Below are 23,821 nucleotides of genomic sequence, written 5' to 3' on the forward strand. Positions count from 1 at the left end.
CTCAGAGACCAGCTGTCAGAAACAGCCAATGAGCAAATTGAGAAGATTCTCCAATGATTCACCATCTCTAATCCTTCCTCAAAGAAGGATCAGCCCTGGGCTGAGTTGTCCCACAGTCTACACAACTTCTCTGCCACGGGTTTATCACCTTTTGAAGTGCTTCATGGCTACTAACCCCATTGTTTCCTGTGGAGAAACCAATGGTGGAGGTCCTGTGTCACCAGGGCCCTGGTTCGCCACTAGCAGGGTGCTTGGAAGAAGGCATGGAGGGCCATCCTAGCTGCAACCACACCTACAGCTGTCACACCAACCACTGGCAGTGCCCAGCAAGACTATTCCATCCAAGGGACTTTGTCTGGTTGTCTACCCAAGATCTGCCCCTGTGCATTGACTCCGGCAAGCTCTTGCCCTGGTTCATTTTTCTCTTCAAGATTACCCATCACATCAATCCAGTTACTTACCATCTCCAGTTGCCACCTACCCTCAGGATGACACCCACCTTCCACATGTCCTGTCTCAAGCCCGTGTCTATGGATCACTCATCTCAATTGAGCTTGCACCTCTGTAACTTCGTATGCTGGAAGATGGTCCAGTGTATATGGTTCACTAATTGATGGATTCACATTGTCATGGATATGATGTACACTACGTGGTCAACTGGGAAGGGAATGTCCCAGAGGAGAGGTCTCAGTTTTATCTTGGATCCATTGCTCATTGTGGAATTCCATCCAGATCGCCCTGGGCCATTTTTGTCTCCATTAAGGGGAAGGAGTGGTCCTGTCAGGCCTGCACAAGCAGGCACCTCCCAGTTTCCATCCAGCTGACAGGATACAATTGTTGCTCATTTCCATTTGATCACGTGAAGCCTATTTAAACCCAACTCTCCTCCACAGTCCTTGCTCACTCATCGAGCCAGCCAGCCTCAACCAGTTGCTCATAGCCTGCAGTTACCTTGTTGCCTGTGGCATTTAGTATCTGTTCTCGCTTGTTCTGTGGCTCCTCAAGGCTTGTTATTTTTGCAATCTAAAACTAAATTATCATTTTATCGCTGAATTGTCTCCGTTGCTCTGCTTTTGCCTCCTTTACATCTCCTGACACCTACTTAGAGAGTTTTTCCTTTTAACTCTTTTCTCTGAAGCACAATGGTGTGATAAGGCACCAATAAGGCAACATGCCTCCCCTTCTTCAACACTGGGCATGGTGGTTTGTGAAGACAAACTCTGTGATTGGAATCATAAGGAAAATCATGCATATTCATTGATCTTTCAATCATGTCCAGTGGTCATGGATTTCATCATAAGCAATTCTAAAAATATCTAAATGTTTCAACCAATTTCATGCAGAATTGCTATTTTAATCCAAATTAAATGTTTTATTTAAACAATTCTATCATCATAGTTCCATGGGTATATGTAGTCCGTGTGTTTCTCACCTCAACTGGTCATTTTTCCAATATGAGCTGAGTTAGTCATCAGGGATGTGTCCCTCTCTTGACAGGTATCAGCTTTCACCTGAGGCTATCCCTTTGGAGTCAAGGATGACCTGATCCCTCTCTCTGGCTTTGTGGGTTCCAAGGTAGTTGATGAGACCAAGATGGGTCTCTCAGACTCTGCCACAGGTGGTGCAGAGGGTGACTGGTGGAGCAAGTGGGAGGGTAGTTTGGGCTGCATTTATGCTGGGCCTCTGCGTGCTCCCAATGAAGAGACTCGAGTTTCCCAACTACCTGACCATTTCACTAGCCAATCTAAATCTCATTAAGTCTATTACAGTCCTCACATGTTTCTATGCTCTATGTTACTCAGAAACTGTAGATCGTTTTTTTCTCCTTGGAACAGTGGAGGATGAGAGGTGACTTGATAGAGGAGTATAAGATGAGAGGCATTGATCGTGTGGATAGTCAGAGGCTTTTTCCAAGGGTTAAAATGGCTAACACAAGAAGGCACGGTTTTAAGGTGCTTGGAAGTAGGTACAGAGGAGATGTCAAGGGTAAGTTTTTTTATGCAGAGAGTGGTGAGTGCGTGGAATGGGCTGCCGGCAAAAGTGGTGGTCGTGGATATGACAGGGTCTTTTAAGGGTCTCCTGGATAGGTACACAGAGCTTAGAAAAATAGAGGGCTATGAGTAACCCTAGGTAATTTCGAAAGTAAGTACATGTTCAGCACAGCATTGTGGGCCGAAGGACCTGTATTATGCTGTAGGTTTTCTATGTTTCCACCCCCAATGCATCTTCTCCGTCTTAAGTGGTCATAAACTGGATTTCCAAAAGTTGGAATTTAATCCAGTGTGAAGCAAGATATGTCTTACTAACGTGACAGTTTTTTGAGTGAGTGATGAAGGTAGAGCCATGGATGGTGTCTACATGGATTTTAGTAAGGCTTTTGACAAAGCCTCTAATAGGATACTCAACAAGAAGTTTTGGATGCACGGGACTCACAGTGACTTGGCCTAATGTTGGGTTGGTGCTAGAACCACAGCCATTTGGATTAAGAATTGGCTTGTCCATAGATTTCAGAAGGTAGTAGTCAATGGGACTTACTCTGGCTGGAGATGGATGACCAGTAATGCTCCACAGAAATCTGTACTGGGACCTCTGCTGTCTGTGACATATATAAATGACCTGGATGAAACCGTGGATGGGTGAGTTTGTAAGTTCACAGATGACACAAATATTGGTGATGCTGAGAATAGTAGAAAAAACTGGCAAAGGATATAGTGGGGTGCATATCTATTGCAGATATAGAGATATAATTGCAGATTTAGTTTAATCTGGCCAAGTAGGAGGTGTTGCACTTTGGGAAATGAAATGCAAAGGATGAGTGTACAGTTAATAGCAAGACTCTTAACAATGTGAATGTACAGAAGGATCCTGGGGTCCAAGTCCATGACCTCCTGACAGTGCCTGCGCAGGTTAATAGAGTGGCAAAGATGGCACATGGAATGCTTGCTTTAATTAGTTGAAATATTAAGTTCATTAGGAAGTTATATTGCAGGTTTATAAAACTCTGGCTAGGCTGGTACGTGCTATCAGGGGTGTTGGTGGAGGCAAAAACAATGGAGATGTTCAGGGGCTCTTAAATTGGCACATGATTATGCAGATAATGAAGGGGAATTGGTATTTGTGTAGGCAAAATAATCTGTTAAATTAGGCATTTAATTAATTTTGGAAGGTCAAATACGATGATAGAATATAGTATTAATGGTAAGACTCTTGGCAGTGTGGAGGATCAGAGGGATCTTGGGGTCCGAGTCCCTAGGACACTCAAGGCTGCTGCACAGATTGACTCTGTGGTTAAGAAGGCATACGGTGCATTGGCCTTCATCAATCACGGGGTTGAGTTTAGGAGCCGAGAGGTAGTGTTGCAGCTATATAGGACCCTGATCAGACTCCACTTGGAGTACTGTGCTGAGTTCTGGTCACCTCACTATAGAAAGGATGTGGAAACCATAGAAAGGGTGCAGAGGAGATTTACAAGGATGTTGCCTGCATTGGGGAGCATGCCTTATGAAAACAGGTTGGGTGAACTCGGCCTTTTTTCCTTGGAACGATGGAGGACGAGAGATGACCTGATTGAGGTGTATAAGATGATGAGAGGCATTGATCGTGTGGATGGTCAGAGGCTTTTTCCCAGGGCTGAAATGGCTAGCACGAGAGGGCACAGGTTTAAGGTGCTTGGAAGTAGGTACAGAGGAGATGTCAGGGGTAAGTTTTTTTACACAGAGAGTGGTGAGTGCATGGAATGGGTTGCTGGCGACAGTGGTGGAGGTGGATACCATAGGGTCTTTTAAGAGACTCCTGGATAGGTACACGGAGCTTAGGAAAATAGAGGGCTATGAGTAACCCTAGGTAATTTTGAAAGTAAGTACATGTTTGGCACAGCATTGTGGGCCAAAGGGCCTGTATTGTGCTGTAAGTTTTCTATGTTTCTATACCCAACGTGTCTTCTCCATCTTAAGTGGTCATGAACTGGATTTTCAAAAGTTGCATTCCTTCATGGAGGCTTTGAGAACAGTGTAGAACTGTCTTCTCCAGCAGCACTTTCCATGTTAGAGCTGGAAATAGTGTCTATTTTGGAGTCTGGTGTCAGATGTGGATAACAAGACTTGCTCAAATGAGCCAATTGGATGTAATAAGAACCCCAACACTGGGATGTTGTCCTTGAAGAGGGGAGTGACATTCTTTTCACTTACCCTACCTGTGGATTTGGAGGATTTTGTGGAGATAAGAGTGCTGGGTTCTTTCTGGTGTTTGAGATTCATGTCATAGATGGTCCGAGTGCTAGAAGCACACAGAAGGTAGGGTAGGGTAGTAGACAATAAACTCTATGCCAGGTTTGAGGTATTGATATTCAAACACTTTCTCTTGCAAATGGCCACCGGCTGTAGCTGTGTAATGAAGGCATGGTGAGTTTCATCAGCGACCTCTGCCTTCATTGAGAAGTGCCTCCTGAAGATTAGGAAATAGTGCACAATATCTATTGTCACTTTGATATGGTGTTAGGGATTACCTTAAGACCATTAGACATGGGAACAGAATAGGCCTCGGCCTATCGGTTTTCCTCAAACACACCACATATGTTAATCATTTCACTCCCAGGATCATTCCCCTTGAACATCCACTGGACTCTCTTCAATGCCAGCACATCCTTTCTTAGATAATTGGCCCAAAGCTGCTGACAATACTCCACGTGCAGTCTGACCAATGCCTTTTAAAGCCTCAGCTTTGCCTTTGCCTTTATATTCTAGTCCACTTGAAATGAATGATACCAATGCACTTGCCTTCCTTACTAGCAACTCAACCCGCAAGTTAACCTTTAGGGAAGCCTGCATGTTGAATATTGAAGTCTCTCATGACCATTGTAACATTGCCTTTTTTCTATCACCCCTTGTAGTTTGTAGCCACATCCTGGCTACTGTTCAGATTCCTGTATATAATTCCCAATTAGGGTCTTTTTATCCTTTAATTATTTTAACCTCTACTTACAAGGATTCTACATCTTCTGATCCCATATCATCTCTTTCCAAGGAATTAATTTCACTTTTTACCAACAGGGCCACTCCATTCCCTCTGCCTACCTGCCTGTCCTTTCGATACAATCTGCATCCTTGAACGTTAAGCTCCCAATTATAATCTTCTTTCAACCGTGACTCAGTGATGGCCACAGCATCATACCCACCATTTCGTAACCGTGCAACATGATCATCCACTTTGTTCTATATAGTGTGTGCGTTCAGATATAACACCTTCAGTCCCGTATTCATCACCTTTTCAATTTTGCTACCATGTTACCAGAATTTAAATACTTATCCCTCTCTGAACTTTTATTTATCCTGGAGATTTATATAACCTCTGCTGCACTCTCCTTCCCTGTTACTGTATCCTCACTTTTCCAAACTGTCGTACTGTTGAACCCACTATTTAGGTTAAAGATGCATTTCAACCCATCCTACTGACTGTAATTTTGCCCTATCATCTACCTATCCTTCACAGATTCACTACACATTTCATCTACTTGTATACCAACTGCCTCATCTTCTGCCCTATCACACTATTTCCCATCCATCATACTAGTTTAAACCCTCCCCGACAGCTCTAACAAACCTGCCCAGATGTTCTGGAGTTATGAAATTAAGGACAGCATATAATGAAATAATTAAAATGACAGCCATTCTTCAGGAAATAAAACATGTGCATTATATGACTTCCAACTGATATTTGTGACTAGTAAAACCAGTCAATGAAACACAACAGGGGAAGACAATAGTTCATGTTAATCATTGATCGTTGAAAACTTCAGAATGAGATCAGGAAAATAATTAAGTGTCTATCTCCTGTATTACCACATTGTTAAAGGTGTATCACTGGCACTTAATGTACTGTACAGGGCAGGTCTATTTTGTCACTTAACATTCTGGCTTGTTGTGTAATCAACACAATAACAGAAGATTTATATTCTGGGTGTCTGGACTTTGTGCTCAGAAACTTTCAGGATAAATTCTAGTATTGAATATTCAAAAGGTTTCTGCAGATTGGGATGGGCAACGATTGTAAATAAGCAGTTCTGTAAAGTTAACTGACTATATTCAAGATGTTAAAGTTAAGTGGGTGATTATAGCCATTGGAACGGTAATTAAACACTTAAAGTTTGTGTTTAAAAAGTGTAAACATTGTATCAGAAGAGTGAAGTTCTCTTGGACTCACTCTCCTGAATGTCTGCTTGACATTAGGGTGCACAGAGATTGAGTGTGCTATATACCTGTGATGGCCGGCTGGTGACATAGTGGCACCAGCGCCGGACTTCGGAGCAAAGGCTCCCGAGTTCGAATCCAGCCGGCTCCCTTGCACGCTTTCCATTCGTGCTGGGTTGAGCATTGAGCTAGCAGCTCGGCCCTGTAAAAATAAGAAACCCTGCTAAAAAAACACTGTCAATGATGGCGTCCCGATGACTCCACTCGAAGTTAAGGGCCTTCTTCTTCTTTCTTCATACATCTGTGAGCATTCAATCTGAGGATAGCATTCCATGGTAGCCCTTGACTGACAGAGTTGAAGGCTGTAGGAATCCCAAAAGTTCAAACTGATCCCTGCAAGTTAACCTTTAGGGAAGCCTGCGTCTTGAGTATTGAAGTCTCTCATGACCATTGTAACATTGCATTGTTTACATAGATTTTCTATCACCCTTGTAATTTGTAGCCCACATTCTGGCTACTGTTCAGAGTCCTGAATATAACTCCCATCTGGGTCTTCTTACCTTTGAATTTTTTTAACCTCTACTTACAAGGATCCTAGATCTTCTGATCCCACTTTGAAGTGGTAGTATGGTAAAGATTATGTTCATTCTGGCTTTAGATAAACCCACCCAAAACAATAAAAAGTTACATGATTTACACATAATCCCCTCCATCCCAAACTTGGAATGTCCCTAGCAAACAGACAGACATTTATGTACAATTAGACAGTATGTGCCACAAAGAACAATTGCTTTGTGCTGCCGAGATATGCCAGCTCAATACTAAGGTGGTTCTAAATCTTATCAATGAATGATTCAATAAAACAGACACTAAACAGAAAGAAAGATGTATTTGCATTTCTTCCCAACAGAGAAAGTTAAGGCCAGCATTGGCATTAGTTCAAAGGGATCAAGACTCCTGATCATCATGGAGTCACAGGCTTCCTTCTTTTTCTGGAGTGATCCTGGTTTAAGCAGTAATCTCCCAAAGTTCCACAAATCCACATACAAAGCCTTCAGGAAATTACCAATTTGCTGGACCTTTCAGTTTCCCAATATAGCCTGTGATTGCCAGTCCTCCTGCATGAGCCCTGCCTCCTTATCCTACCGACAACTGACATCTCCAAGTGTATAATCCTATCAGAGACTAACTATAGAAGGTTGCTGTAGGTTGCAGTGGGATGTAGACAGGATGCCGATTTGGATGGAGAGGTGGCAGATGGAACTCAATCCAGGAAAGTATGTAATGATGCACTTTGGAAGATGGAACTTAAAGTCAGAGAACAAGGTTAATGGCAGGATTACTGGCAGTGTGGAGAAACAGAAGGATCTTGGTGTCCAAGTCCATAGGTCCTTTAAAGTTGCCATGTAAGTTTATAGGGTGGTTAAGTAGACATGTGGTGGGCTAGCCTTCAGTCGTCAGGAAAATGAGTTCAACAGCTTTGAAGCTCTATAAAACTCTGGTTAGATCACACTTTGAGTATTTTATTTAATTTAGAGATACAGCAACAGGCTCTTCCAGACCAATGAGCCCACACCACCCAATTACACCCATGTGAACAATTAATCTACTAAACCGTACGTCTTTGGAATGTGGGAGGATGCCAGAGCACCCAGAGGAAACCCTCATGGTCATGGGGAAAATGTACAAACTCCTTACACACAGCTGCAGAACTGAACCTGGGTCGCTGGTGCTGAAACAGCGTCACACTAAATTTTCTGATTGTCTCATCATAGGAAAGACATGGAAGCAGAGGGGATTTATTAGGCTTATTCCTGGGTTAGAGATATATTTTATGAAGAGAGACTGAGCGAGTTAGGACTTTTCTCTTTGGAGCAAAGGGCATTGAGAGGTGGCTTGGTTGTGGTGTGTTAGGATTATGAGAGGCATAAACAGAGCAGACAGCCAGGGCGGCAGTGGCCAATACCACAAGACACCTGAATGGAGGAAAGTCTAGGGAAGATGTTAGAGGTAGGTTTTTTACACACACAGTGATGTGTCTGGAATGTACTGCTGGCGGTGGTGGTAGAGGGAGATCCAAAAGGAATATTTAAGAAATTCATGAATAAACACATGGACAATGAAAAATGGAGGGTTTAGACTGCATAGGAGGGAAGGGGTAGATTGATCTTGAAGGTTTATTTGTATAGATTGCACAACATCATTGGACAAAAGGCCTGTGCTGTGTTATACTGTTATATGTCCTATATTCTATGATGCCCTAAGACATGTGCATTAGAACACTTAGAACACAGTAGACCAAGGCATCCAACACAGCAACACCTTAATGTCATTTTGAGGTGCTGTGGAACTTAAAGTCCACTGCTAACAATGTGGGCAATTGTCCTAAAGCTTTTTATTTCTGGATTATCACATTATTTGACACCAGACTACAGGCAGAGATTTCAGAAAATAAGGCAACAGCTTAGCCCAAGGAGACTTTAGGAAGGTCTTGAGAAAGGGGGATGTGCGGGGTGGTTTAGTGGGAATTCCTGACCCCACCAGCACAGGGATGGTCGACAATAAAAACGTCAGGAATGCATAAGAGGCCAGAACGTGCATCCACTTGAATAGTGATTCAGAGTCTCGGGCGCCTACACCCTGATTCCAGGTTTTTTAGAGCTTTTGTTCATTCCTCTGGTACTACTCTCCACTTTCTGAGTACTGTTGGCAGGTCAGTCCTACAAATTGTGCAAACAATCTCGTACATCACAAATAAGTAGCCAGCCTCAGACGGCATCATCATTGTGTGAAATTAATTTGAAGCAGCACTCTTATTAAGAGTAGTGCTTCCCTCAGCATGCGATACAGCTCTTCATTGTTCAGTGGCAATAAACTCAACAGCTGCCTAGCATAGTTCGGTTCTGTAAATTCCCAAAGAGGCTATCAGCATTGCAAATTGCAAGCTATTTTGGACCGTGACTGGTGCCCCCGAGTGTTTCCAGCAATCCATTTTCCATCGCATTTTGCATGTGTTATTATTTCTTCTCTCTCTCAAAATGTGCTTAGTCTGTGGTCTGGTGTTTTTATCCAACAGCTTCAGCCATCAGGAAATGATAAATGAAGGTTGGGTTGTTCTTCATTAAGAATCCCTCTGTTTCTGAGGCAAATATAGTCATCTCTATCCAATAGAAAAAGAAGCTAAAAGCACAAACAGAAAATGCTATAGCATGTTTTTGAAGTAGGAGTGCTCTTACTATGAATCCTAAAAATTCAGTGAACTGCACATAATTCAGAGACAAAACAAATTATGTCATTCACACATAGTTGAATTCATTCTGAGCACAATGATCAAAAACATAAGAAATTCTGCAGATGCAGGAAATTCAAAGCAACGTACACTAAATGCTGGAGGAACTCAGCAATTCAGGCATCCATGGAAATGAACAGTTGACGTCTTGGGCCAAGACCCTTCTTCGGGTCTGGAAAGGAAGGAGGAAGATGCCATAATAAAAAGGTGGGGGGAAGGGAAGAAGGATAGCTAGCAGGTGATAGGTGAAACCAGGTGGGTGGGAAAGTAAAGGGCTGGAGAGGAAGGAATCTGATATGAGAAGGGAGTGGACCATAGGAGAAGGGGAAGGAGGAAGTGCACCAGGGGGTGATAGGCAGGTGAGAAGAGGGAAGAGGCCAGAGTGGGGAATAAAATAAAAGGGGGGGGAGGGAATATTTTTACGGAAAGGTAAAGTCAGATTTCATGCAAAAATCAAAACAGGTTATCTTTGTACAAACTGCCATCAATCATTTTTGAGAAGATGGGAGACACACAATAAACAAGAGACTAATATTTCCTAGCTGCTAATGAGTCAGTAAAATGCACACAATTTACAAGATTAGTTAATGATGGATGACAAATATTTTTGAGCTGTAGGCAAAGGAGTACCTTCCTTATATCACTTACTAATCTCAATCAGGAAATAGCACTTTAAATATTCTTAAGAAACTGTATTGATCTGCACTTTTCTATAAAGAAAGGTCTGCTTCTCCTGTTTCCATAGCTCAGCTTGTCACAGCTTCCGACAGAGAGCTTACCTGACTACGGAATTCACAAAGGAAAACCCACCAAGAAAAAGACCAGCACAACACAGTGAGTTTGTCTTATTTTCTTATTGGTTTTTCACAGTGTGACGCTCCAGCTGGAGCATTGTTCATCTGGATTGGCTTCCTATTTCAATGCAATCTATCACGCCTGCTACGGAAACATTACAGGGAGCTGGCTTGGGTTAGATTTGTGAAAAGTGATTCCAAATTCAATGGGGTTGTTGCTTGGTCGTTGTGCCAGCATTGATCCATTGTCAAAAATTCTCTGGAATCAAAGATATCATTAGGTAAACATGAGGAAATCTGCAGATGCTGGAAATTCAAGCAACACACACAAAATGCTGGTGGAATGCAACAGGCCAGGCAGCATCTCTAGGAAGAGGTTCAGTTGACGTTTTGGGCTGAGACCCTTCGTCAGGACTAACTGAAGCAAGAGATAGTAAGAGATTTGAAAGTGGGAGGGGAGGGGGAGATCCGAAATGATAGGAGAAGACAGGAGGGGGAGGGATGAATCTAAGAGATGGAAGTTGATTGACAAAAGGGATACAAGGCTGGAGAAGGGAGAGGATCATAGAACGGGAGGCCTAGGGAGAAAGAAAGGGGGAGGAGAGCACCAGAGGAAGATGGAGAGCAGGCAAGGAGTTATTGTGAGAGGGATAGAGAGAGAAAAAAGAGGGGGGGGGGGAGAGAATAATAAATAAATAAGGGATGGGGTAAGAAGGGGAGGAGGGGCATTAACGCAAGTTAGAGAAGTCAATGTTCATGCCATCAGGCTGGAGGCTACCCAGAGGGAATATAAGGAAAAACACTGCGCAGGTGCGTGACGTAGCGCGCCAAGGTTTAAAAAGAGAAAATTTCAACGGTTCTTGTTTCAGTCGAAGCAAGCAGCTGAAGAAGTGAGTGGAAGAAATCAGGTAGAAAAAGTTGTTTTTTTAAACACTGCTCGGGGAGAAGGGTCTGCACTGCGCAGGCGCGTGACGTAGCACGCCAAGGTTTAAAAGCAGACCTCCATATACAGCGGCCATCATTGCAGCGGCCATCGTCGGAGTGGACTGAGTCAGAGTGGGACGGCTTTGGCTCAAACAGGCTTTGGCGAGGACAGGCAGAGGCCAGGGTAGGTTCCGGTAAGTTTTTTGTTCAGATAGTTTAGAGTAGAGAGAATGCCAGACAGGATGTTGGAATGCTCCTCTTGCAGGATGTGGGAAGTCAGGGAGCCCTCCGGTGTCCCTGACAACGACACCTGCAAGAAGTGCATCCAGCTGCAGCTCCTGACAAACCGCGTTGGGGAACTGGAGCAGGAGCTAGATGACCTGCGGATCATTCGGGAGAATGAGGAGATTATAGATAGTAGCTACAGGGAGGTAGTTACGCCGAAGGAGCAGAGCACAGGAAATTGGGTCACTGTCAGGCGAGGGAAGAGGAAAGGGCAGGCAGAGCAGGGTTCTCCTGTGGCCATTCCCCTCAACAACAAGTATACCGCATTGGATACTGTTGGGGGGATGACTTACCTGGGACAAGCTGCAGTAGCCGGATCTCTGGCACTGAGTCTGGCTCTGCAGTGCAGAAGGGGGGGAGGGGAAAGAGGAGAGCGGTAGTGATAGGGGACTCGATAGTTAGAGGTGCAGATAGGAGGTTCTGTGGTCATGATAGCGAATCCAGGATGGTTTGTTGCCTCCCGGGTGCCAGGGTCAAGGATGTCTCCGATCGCTTGCATGACATTTTGAAGTGGGAGGGTGACCAGCCGGATGTCGTGGTGCACATCGGTACCAATGACATAGCAAGGAAGAGTGAGGAGGTCCTGGAGAGTGAGTAGAGAGAGCTTGGTAGGAAGTTGAAAAGCAGGACCTCGAGGGTGGTAATCTCAGGATTGCTACCTGTGCTACATGCCAGTGAGGGTAGGAATAGGATGCCCTGGAGGATGAACAAGTGGCTGAGGAACTGGTGTAGGGGCAGGGTTTCAGATTTCAGGATCATTGGGACCTCTTCTGGGGCAGGTGGGACCTGTACAAGAGAGATGGGTTACACTTGAACTACAGGGGGACTAATATCCTTTCAGGGAGGTTTGTTAGTGCTATTGGGGAGGCTTTAAACTAGATTTGCAGGGGGATGGGAACCAGAGTGCCAGAGCTGACAGTGTGGCTGGGGTGAAAATAAATGATGTTAAAAGTTCAAGCAAATCCGTTAATAGAAAGGTTGTGAATGGTGGTAAAATTCTTCTGAGATGTATTCTGAGGAGTATTGCGGGGAAGGCGGATGAGTTGAGGCATGGATTGACACGTGGAATTATGACGTTTTAGCAATTAGTGAAACTTGGCTACAGGAGGGGCAGGACTGGCAGCTTAATATTCCAGGGTTCCGATGTTTCAGATGTGATCGAGGCAGAGGAATGAAAGGTGGGGGAGTAGCATTGCTTGTTAGGGAAAATATTACAGCAGTGCTCAGGCAGGACAGATTAGAGGGCTTGTCTACTGAGTCCTTATGGGTGGAGCTGAGAAACAGGAAAGGTATGGCCACATTAGTGGGATTGTATTACAGACCACCCAATAGTTAACGAGAATTGGAAGAGCGATTCTGCAGAGAGATAACAGACAACTGCAGGAAACATAAAGTTCTGGTGGTAGGGGATTTTAATTTTCCATATATTGATGGGACTCCCATACTGTTAGGGGTCTAGATGGTTTAGAGTTTGTAAAATGTGTTCAGGAAAGTTTTCTAAATCAATATATAGAGGGACCAACTAGAGGGGATGCAATATTGGATCTCCTGTTAGGAAACGAGTTAGGACGAGTGACAGAAGTCTGTGTAGGGGAGCACTTTGGTTCCAGTGATCATAACACCATTAGTTTCAACTTGATCATGGACAAGGATAGATCTGGTCCTAGGGTTGAGGTTCTGAACTGGAAGAAGGCCAAATTTGAAGAAATGAGAAAGGATCTAAAAAGCGTGGATTGGGACAGGTTGTTCTCTGGCAAGGATGTGATCGGTAGGTGGGAAGCCTTCAAAGGAAAAATTTTGAGATTGCAGAATTTGTATGTTCCTGTCAGGATTAAAGGCAAAGTGAATAGGAATAAGGAACCTTGGTTCTCAAGGGATATTGCAACTCTGATAAAGAAGAAGAGGGAGTTGTATGACATGTATAGGAAACAGGGAGTAAATAAGGTGCTTGAGGAGTATAAGAAGTGCAAGAAAATACTTGAGAAAGAAATCAGGAGTGCTAAAAGAAGACATGGGGTTGCCTTGGCAGTCAAAGTGAAGGATAATCCAAAGAGCTTTTACAGGTATATTAAGAGCAAAAGGATTGTAAGGGATAAAATTGGTCCTCTTGAAGATCAGAGTGGTCGGCTTTGTGCGGAACCAAAGGAAATGGGGGAGATCTTAAATAAATTTTTTGCGTCTGTATTTACTAAGGAAACTGGCATGAAGTCTATGGAATTAGGGGAAACAAGTAGTGAGATCATGGAAACTGTACAGATCGAAAAGGAGGAGGTCCTTGCTGTCTTGAGGAAAATTAAAGTGGATAAATCCCTGGGACCTGACAGGGTGCTCCCTCGGACCTTGGAGGAGACTGGTGTTGAAATTGCAGGGGCCCTGGCAGAGATATTTAAAATGTTGCTGTCTACAGGTGAGGTGCCGAAGGATTGGAGAGTGGCTCATGTTGTTCCGTTGTTTAAAAAGGGATCGAAAAGTAATCTGGGAAATTATAGGCCAGTAACTTTAAGGTCGGTAATAGGTAAGTTATTGGAGGGAGTACTAAGGGACAGAATCTACAAGCATTTGGATAGACAGGGGCTTATTAGGGAGAGTCAACATGGCTTTGTGCGTGGTAGGTCATGTTTGACCAATCTATTGGAGTTTTTCGACGAGGTTACCAGGAAAGTGGATGAAGGGAAAGCAGTGGATATTGTCTACATGGACTTCAGTAAGGCCTTTGATAAGGTCCTGCATGGGAGGTTAGTTAGGAAAATTCAGTTGCTAGGTATACATGGAGAGGTGGTAAATTGGATCAGACATTGGCTCAAAGGAAGAAGCCAAAGAGTGGTGGTAGAGAATTGCTTCTCTGAGTGGAGGCCTGTGACTAGTGGTGTGCCACAGGGATCAGTGCTGGGTCCATTGTTACTTGTCATCTATATCAATGATCTGGATGATAATGTGGTAAATTGGATCAGCAAATTTGCTAATGATACAAAGATTGGAGGTGTAGTAGACAGTGAGGAAGGTTTTCAGAGCCTGCAGAGGGACTTGGACCAGCTGGAAAAATGGGCTGAAAAATAGCAGATGGAATTTAATGCAGACAAGTGTGAGGTATTGCACGTTGGAAGGACAAACCAAGGTAGAACATACAGGGTTAATGGTAAGGCACTGAGGAGTGCAGTGGAACAGAGGGATCTGGGAATACAGATACAGAATTCCCTAAAAGTGGCGTCACAGGTAGATAGGGTCGTAAAGAGAGCTTTTGGTACATTGGCCTTTATTAATCGAAGTATTGAGTATAAGAGCTAGAATGTTATGATGAGGTTGTATAAGGCATTGGTGAGGCTGAATCTGGAGTATTGTGTTCAGTTTTGGTCACCAAATTACAGGAAGGATATAAATAAGGTTGAAAGAGTGCAGAGAAGGTTTACAAGGTTGTTGCTGGGACTTGAGAAACTCAGTTACAGAGAAAGGTTGAATAGGTTAGGACTTTATTCCCTGGAGCGTAGAAGAATGAGGGGAGATTTGATAGAGGTATATAAAATTATGATGGGTATAGATAGAGTGAATGCAAGCAGGCTTTTTCCACTGAGGCAAGGGGAGAAAAAAAACCAGAGGACATGGGTTAAGGGTGAGGGGGGAAAAGTTTAAAGGGAACATTAGCGGGGGGCTTCTTCACACAGAGAGTGGTGGGAGTATGGAATGAGCTGCCAGACGAGGTGGTAAATGCGGGTTCTTTTTTAACATTTAAGAATAAATTGGACAGATACATGGATGGGAGGTGTATGGAGGGATATGGTCCGTGTGCAGGTCAGTGGGACTAGGCAGAAAATGGTTTGGCACAGCCAAGAAGGGCCAAAAGGTCTGTTTCTGTGCTGTAGTTTCTATGGTTCTATGGTTCTATTCCATCTGGGTGGCCTCCAACCTAATGACATGAACATTGACTTCTCTAACTTTCATTAAGGCCCCTCCTCCCCTTCTTACCCCATCCCTTATTCATTCATTCATTCGTTTATTCATTTATTTATTTATTTATTATTCTCTCCTCTCCCCCCCCCTTTTCTCCCTCTCTCTTTTTTCTCTCTCTATCCCTCTCACAATAACTCCTTGCCTGCTCTCCATTTTCCTCTGGTGCTCCCCTCCCCCTTTCTTTCTCCCTAGGCCCCCGTCCCATGATCCTCTCCCTTCTCCAGCCTTGTATCCCTTTTGTCAATCAACTTCCCAGCTCTCAGCTTCATCCCTCCCCCTCCTGTCTTCTCCTATCATTTCGGATCTCCCCCTCCTCCTCTCACTTTCAAATCTCTTAGTATCTCTTCTTTCAGTTAGTCCTGACGAAGGGTCTCGGCCCGAAACATCTACTGTACTTCTTCCTGTAGATGCTGCCTGGCCTGCTGCATTCACCAGCATTTTGTGTGTGTTGATATCATTAGGTAGATGCTTTGTTGACTGCAGTACACAGTTCACTAACCCATGGTCACTCAGTGCTTTATTCAAGGCAAAGAACAGTCTATACGGCTGCCTAGGTGAATTCAATTCTTCAGCTAAGGGAGCCCCAGTTTGAGATTACTGGGGACTGTTAGTTTAGCATATTGGGAGGTCAAGAGAGAGAGATCCTGTGCCTAACCATACTCAAATAAGCCAGACAGGAACCTCAGTTGCTCTCCAGTATGAGTGAACAATGAGGAATGACAATTAAGAGGGATATGAGATAATAATTGATACTCATGTTGGAATGAGATCCCACATAAGCCTGGGAATTGATTTTACTGTCAATCCTCCAAGATGTAATAATACCATGGGTAGATACTGCTGCAAACACTTCCAGGAGAAGGTACAAAATTGGGATCGGTATTGCGACTTGTGATCAACAGTCCCTCTAATCTTTTTGTACAGCTGCGCAGACCAATTATTTCTCTGAGCAGGAAATTTTTATGTGTCCTGAAAACAGCATGACACATTATATGAAAGCTAGTTTCAGCTGCATGACAAGAAAGGCTATGTGCACAGGAGCATTTTAGTTACTGCAAGGCCACACTCACACACAGCTCAGAGAGAACGGTGCTTGTGATCCATGCCAATTTGGATATCATCAAAGAGTGATTCCACTTCCACCCACATCAACATAAATGAGATCTCCAGCTCCAACTGGTTTTCAGATCTCCAAATACAATCATCTTTGTGCAATCTCGGTTGAACTGGGAGCATCACGTATGTTTGAAGACAGCCTGTAGAGGCTGGAATCAGGAACAAAAAAGCACAACTTTTTATTGCTTTTCTTGCCATTTAAAAGAAAAATCTGTTGACATCAGGAAGTTTGACTGGGTAATTTTAAAACTTCCTGTAAGCTGCTCAGATATTGTTCAAATTGCACATATTGTGCTCGCATCTACTGAGCTGGCTATCTCTAGCCTTTAGCTGCTAAGATGCTTATTCAATGGGCACCTCAGTGGTGACACCACTAGTAATTCTACATTACTGGAGGTGTTGGTATGGCCATTCAGGATGGGGTCCCAAACCTCAAGAGAAGAAGCAAAGACATCCCAGCAAAGAAGAGTCCACTCCCACAGAGTTTTGAGAGCCACCACAACCTACTTAGATCACTCTGTTTGATAACACATTCATGGATTCAGCTTCTCCATAGATGTCATCATGCAAGATGCTACCAGAAGACTTTTGTCACGGTCTGGTGCCTGGACGGATGTCTCTGTGGAGGTCAAATTCATGTGGACTGCCATTTACCTTCCCACAATATCTTTCCAAGTGGTCACAACAAACCTCTGCCAAGTCTTGCTTCAATATAGTATCAGGGGAATCACTGTATTCACAAAGGAATGATTTCATCCACTTGGACTTCTTAAGCATGTGGTCTGACTCTGAGTCTGATCTCTTCCTGGGTATTCTGGAATAATTACACCGAGAAATCTTGCTTCAATTCAATGAAGAATTGTCCAGGCCCTTTGAGTTGGGAGACTGTAAGACCATAAGACCATAAGACTATATCAGAGCAAAATTAGGCCATTTGGCCCATTAAGTCTGCATCTACATTGCTGGGTTTCTAAGTGCCCAATCAGAGCTCCCACAAAGTATCCAGTGTCTTCCTCAAAAGAGAATGATTCCACTCCCTCAGTGTGCCCTTTGATATGGATATTAAGAAGGGTTTCCTCATCGTCAGTGCCATATTTCTGAGAAACATTTATTCTGAGTGACTCCGAGATCCTGGACACCTTGAAGTCACAGAGAGATGCAGGCCCCTTACCCACTATCTATGTGCCATTCGTTTACTCCAGTCTTACATTATTCCCATTCTTTATTCTTCTCACATATCTCATTAACTCCTCCAGAAAAGTCCCGACAGGGCCTACTCGCTCTTTAAAACTGGCATGCACAGTGCATAAGGAACCGTCGCCAAGTCATTCTGCGATCTCCCGCTCCACAGACAAGTCCCAACTGGCCCCACTAGCTCTCTAAATCTGGTGCATAAAGTCCACAAGGAACAATCTCCAAGTCAATCTGGAATGCATGAAATTTGTTACTTTGTGGCAGCAGTACAAGGCAAAGACATAAAATGCAAAATAAATAAATAGTACAAAAGAAGGAATAACAACGTAGTGTGTTGGTTCAGGGATGTTTCCCATCAGATGACTTGCACAAGAGCTAAACTGGAGCTAGCAAATACTAAACAAACAAACAATAACATTCTGTTGGCTTTCCTGATTAACGAGTTGTACTTACAAATAAGCCTTATGTGGAGTGTGCTCTAGGACACCATAATCCCTCTGTGTCTCAGAACTCTGCAGCCTATCATTTAAATAACGAGCTTCTTTCGTTCTGGGTCAATGATTTGGATGACGGAATTGATGGCTTTGTTGCAAAGTTCGCAGACAATATGAAGATAGGTGGAGGGGAAGGCTGTGCTGAGGAAGTAGAGAGGCTACAGAAGGATTTGAACAGATTAGGAGAATGGGCAAAGAAGTGACAGATGGAAAATAGTGTCGGGAAGTGTATGGTCATGCATTTTGTTAAAAGAAATAAAAGCAAAGACTATTTTATAAATGGAGAAAAAATTCAAAAATCTGAGGTGCAAAAAGACTTGGGAGTCCTCATTCAGGATTTCCTAAAAGTTAATTTGTAGGTTGAGTTGGTGGTGAGGAAGGCAAATGCAACGTTAGCATTCATTTTGGAAGGACCAGAATATAAAAGCGAGGATGTGATGTTGAGGCTTTATTAGGCACTGGTCAAGCTTCACTTTCAGTATCGTGAGCAGTTTTTAGCCCCTTTTCTAAGAAAGGATGTGGTGGCACTGGAGAGGGTTCAGTGCAGGTTCACAACAATGATTCCAGGACAGAAAGGCTTAATCTAAGATAAGATCAGATAAAATGCTGTTATAAGATAAGTTAAAACCCCAACCCTGAGAGGTAATTGGATGGATTTGTGGGGGAGGTGTTGAAGGAGAGGCAACGGCACAGGTTATGGGCAAAAATGTGTACACGTGTGTACACACAGAAAGAAAACATACACGCTGATACAGAGCATGTGATGGAGATGAAGGAAGTGTGCACTTGCAGAGACCATGTGTGTTCATCTGTGTGCACCCGTGTATTTACATTCTAAGCCACTTCACATTAAAAGAAATCACAGAAAGGCAACTTCTAAGTCATCCTCAGTCCTGAGGGACTGCTGGAATGTCCAGGGCTGTGTGAAATAATAAGATTAGTAGAACAGTTGTAGCTTATTAATTGGAACCTGTGATTGGGAATGATGAAAGGGGAAGGAAGGTGGAAGAGGTTAAAAAAGAGAAAGCTGAGCGTGATTAGTGCCATCAGCATCTATTTCTCTACTGGGGTCAGCATGGTGTATTAAGGCAGTGTTTCTGAACCATGGGGAGGAAATGATAGGTTACATAATGAGTGACAGGATGTACACAACATGAAATACGATAATGAAAGAGGACTTGGGCCAACAAATGTCAAGTAATCCTAGGAACAGGAATGCAAGCTGAATTCAGCCTGCAGCATGAACGCGGAGTTTCATTGTTCAGCTGCCTTCGATAACTCTGAGAAGGTTTGTTGTTCTGTCATTTCAACAACCTCACTGATTTCCTTTAGTTTTGATTTGAACACTCGACCTGGGGCAGAACTGCAGATGATATACAGAGTTCATGGTGGGCCATTTTGTATCAGTCTTAAATTAGTCTAAACAGGGATATGAACCCTGTGTTCTTCGTCCTTTCATCCTGCATTTCTATCAGATTCTGACGAGGGCACGAACATGGTGGAAGTACATCTCCTTTCCATGTTGTTGCTTCATTAGCACTTCAACATACAGCTAAATTAAATTGTTCTTTTAACTTTCCATTTCCCTTACAATATTGAAGGAACCCATTGCAGCCTGTCAGGTCTAAACTGACATATATTACATGTGGGCACGTGGCCAAGTGGTTAAGGCATTGGACTAGCTACCTGAAGGTCCTGAGTTCAAGCCGCAGCCAAGGGAACATGTTGTGTCTTTGATCAGGGCACTTAATCACACATTGCTCTGCGATGACACTGGTGCCAAGCTGTATGGGTCCTAATGCCCTTCCCTTGGACAACATCGGTGTCGTGGAGAGGGGAGACTTGCAGCATGGGCAACTGCTGGTCTCCCGTACAACCTTGCCCAGGCCTGTGCCCTGGAGAGTGAAGACTTTCCAGGCACAGATCCATGGTCTCGCAAGACTAGTGGATGCCTTTATTGCAATCTGATTCCCCCCGCCCCCACTACGTTTACACTATGTGATCTATATTGCACCCACTTCCATCAATAGATAGTAGGTGGAGCCAGTGGTCTGTTTCTGTGTCGTATCTCTCTATGACACTGTAACCCCTCCAGATCGTCTCAGTCGCCTACACACCATGAGTAACATACAGTGGCCAACTTACCTACCAGCCGATACCACTTTGGCTTGTGGGAGGAACCCCACACAGTCACAGGAAGAATGTGCAAACTCCACACAGACAGCACCAGGGGTCAGGATTGAACCTGGCTCGATGTAGCTGCAAGGCAGTGGCCTTACCAGCTGGACTACTGTGCGGCTTCAATTTCCCTCATACACTATTAACATGCACCTTCGTCAAGTCAGAGTGTTAAAGCTTCTTTGTAGAATATTAGATTATTAGGACACGCAGTCCTCTTTTATTGTCATTAAGTAATGCATGCATTAAGAGATGATACAATGTTTATCCAGAATGATATTACAGAAACACATAAAAACCGACTTAAAAACTAGCAAAACCACATAATTATAACATATAGTTACAACAGTGCAAAGCAATACCGTAATTTGATAAGAACAGACCATGGCACAGTAAAAGTCTCAAAGTCTCTCAGAAGTCCCATCATCTCAGGCAGACAGTGAACCTCCAGTGCCACCAACTTGCCAATGCAGCATCCCGGAAGCATCCGACCACAGTCCGACTCTGAGTCCGTCCGAAAAACTCCGAGCCTCCGACCAGCTCTCTGAGACCGAGCACCGAGCACCATCTCTGCCAAGCGCTTCGACCCCGGCCCCGGCAACAGGCAATAGGCAAAGCCAAGGATTTGGGGCCTTCCTCTCCGGAGAGTCTCAATCGCACAGTAGCAGCAGCAGCAAAGCAGGCATTTCAGAAGTTTCTCCAGGAACATAGAACATTACAGCACAGTATAGACCCTTCGACCCACTGAACATTTAACCTACTCGAAGATCAATCAAACCCTTCCCTCCTACATTGACCTCCATTTTCGGCCTGATATGGAAACACCAGTGCTCTTGAATGAGAAGTCTGACAAAAATTAGTGGATACGACTCAGTTCATCATGGGAAAAGCCATCCTGCCATTGAACACATCGACACAGAGTGCTGTCACAAGAAAGTAACATCCATCATCATGGACCAACCATTATGCCATGCTCTCTTCTCACCACTCAGTACAGGAGCCTCAAGACTCACACCACCAAGACCAGGACCAATATTAACCCTCAACCATCAGGCTCTTGAACCAGAGAGGATAACTCCACTCAAGTTCACTTGCCCCATTTCTGAACTGTTACTGTAACCTATGAATTTATTTTCAAGGACTCCTCATCTCATGTTCTAGGTATTTATTGCTTATATATTATTATTATTATTATTATTTATTTTTTTCTCTTTCTTTTTGTATTTGTACAGCTTATTACTTTTTGCACATTGGTTGTTTGTCCATCCAGTTGGGTGCGGTCTTTTATTGAATCCATTGTGTTTCTAGGATTTTCTGTATATGTCCGTAAGAAAACAACTGTCAGGGTTGTATATGGTGACATATATGTGCTTTGATAATAAATTTACTTTGAACTTTGAACTTTTATCTTTCTGTCATCCATGTGTCTATCTAAGATATTATTAAATGCCCCCAAAATGCTGGAGGAACTCAGCAGGTCATCCCCCACCCCCACCACCCACCCACCTCCCCCTCTCCTGGCTTCATCAATCACATGCCAGATTGTACTTCTTCCTCTCCCATCACCTTCTTATTTTGGCTTCTTCCTAATTCCCTTCCAGTCCTGCAAAAGAGTCTCAACCCAAAATGTCTTTTATTCATCTTTAATGTTTATTCCTCTCCATTGATGCTGCCCGACCTGCTGAGTCCTCGAGCATCTTGTGAGCGCTGCTTTGGATTTCCAGCATTCTCCAGATCTCCTTAGTTCTTAAGTGCACCCTTGTTTCCCTTTATTGTATTGCGCAAAAGTGCTCAGAACAAAATTAAAAAGTATTCTCAAATCTACATTGACTCAGGCATAAAGAAACAATATTTTCAATATGCATTCACCCATCTGACTAAGTGATTTTCATCATTTCCCTCCTGGCTATCTGCTCCGATTACAATCACTTCAGGAAAGATGTGTCATGCAGGTAGACTGAATAGATTCAGTGGGCTGAGCAAGCTGCTGCGGTCAGTGTTATATACTGGCTTCGCTAGAGTGTGAAACTCGGTCTGAGGTCTCCACCATTCTGAGCCTCATTTGCATCGAGGTTGCTCCAGTCCGGCCAGAGACTGCAATCGACTGTTGGGCAGACTGTAAATGTGATTCTACAGTAGATATGTTAATTCTTTGGGATCTTAAAATGAAACAGTGAACGTCCACAGTCTGAGCCATTCTTTCTGTGCATGTCCCTCCTATCTTAACAGAGAGCAATGCTCTTCCTATCTTCCTGGTGCATTGCACATGTGTGCGTTTATTTTAAAGATTGCTTTGCATTCCCAACATCCAAAGGTCTGATTTTGAAATTAACTATGCTCCTCCTTATACTGTAACATGTAGTTTCTGTGACTCCAGTAAAATTCCCCTGCCTTTCTATCAAAAGAATTTTAAATAGGAAAATGAACATTCATCATTGAACTGACGAACAGAATGTCAGATTGCGAATGTTCAGCAGAATTCAGTTAAAGATATTTGCAAACAGTGCACATTGACATGGTACTGGTTACCGGTGAGCTTCACCCACAAGGAGCAGACTGCTGAATTATTATTACATTGATTTAGCTTGCAGCTCTTACTGATATCCTGCCCCCTGGTCAGTGAAGGTACAGTAGTTCCGAGAGAGATGTATTCCGTGGAGTGAACTAAGTAACAAAAAAAAAACCAAAATACTGATGAAAATTCAAACTACAAACAGAAAATACTCAGATCAGGCAATAGCTGCAGAGAGAGAAACAGGGTTAGTATTTCAGTTTGATGATATTTCATTAGAATTGTATGAGAAACAAAAGGTCACGATGAAAGGTTATCAATCTGAAATGTTAGCTCTGCCCGCTTCCAAAGATGCTACCAAATCAGCTGACAATTTCCAGCTTCTTTTTATTATTTCCATCACCTGCAACATTTTTGCTCCTCCGTACCTTCAATGTCCTCATTCCTCCTCAACCCCACAGTTCTGTTCCTGATCTCCCAGATTGCTTTTCTGATTGAATTCCCCAAATCCTCCCTTTGCCTTCACCTCTCTGAAAGTGCCCCAACTTCTGCCACAAATTTCATTTTCTCTTTATTCCACCGGTCCCCACCAAAATCCTCACAGTTACGTTTTGCTGCGAGAAGCATGGTTGATATTCCACATGGAACACTTATTCTACTGGTATTGCCAACACTGCCCTATTAAGCAACAGTTCTCTGCTCAGAGTGTTGCCAGCTTAGACACTGGAAGTCCTATGTGACTCCCTAACATGGGCATCTGTCCTTCAGGGATCAACTTCAAGCCAGTCTTGAGTTGAATAACTCCCAGGCGATATTTGGCAGTCACCCAACTGATACAGCTGCCTCTGTGCTGTAGTCAGAGGCTCAGAAAGCTAAAACCTAATCGCAGAATTGTTGTTGCAATG

The 23,821-nt window shown here is 43.6% G+C and overlaps 1 protein-coding gene across 1 annotated transcript in view; it reads left to right on the forward strand.

Moving 5' to 3' along the window:
- The window catches only part of LOC140206078 (regulator of G-protein signaling 8-like), a 49,698-nt gene that overhangs the window by 13,748 nt on the left and 12,129 nt on the right, over nucleotides 1–23,821 (forward strand). Inside the window, exon 2 of the mRNA XM_072274201.1 lies at nucleotides 10,220–10,308. Coding sequence (XP_072130302.1) covers nucleotides 10,220–10,308 — 89 coding nt within the window. The remainder of the gene's footprint in view (nucleotides 1–10,219; nucleotides 10,309–23,821) is intronic.

Source organism: Mobula birostris, chromosome 12 (assembly GCF_030028105.1).
Source record: "Mobula birostris isolate sMobBir1 chromosome 12, sMobBir1.hap1, whole genome shotgun sequence".
NCBI lineage: Eukaryota > Metazoa > Chordata > Chondrichthyes > Myliobatiformes > Myliobatidae > Mobula > Mobula birostris.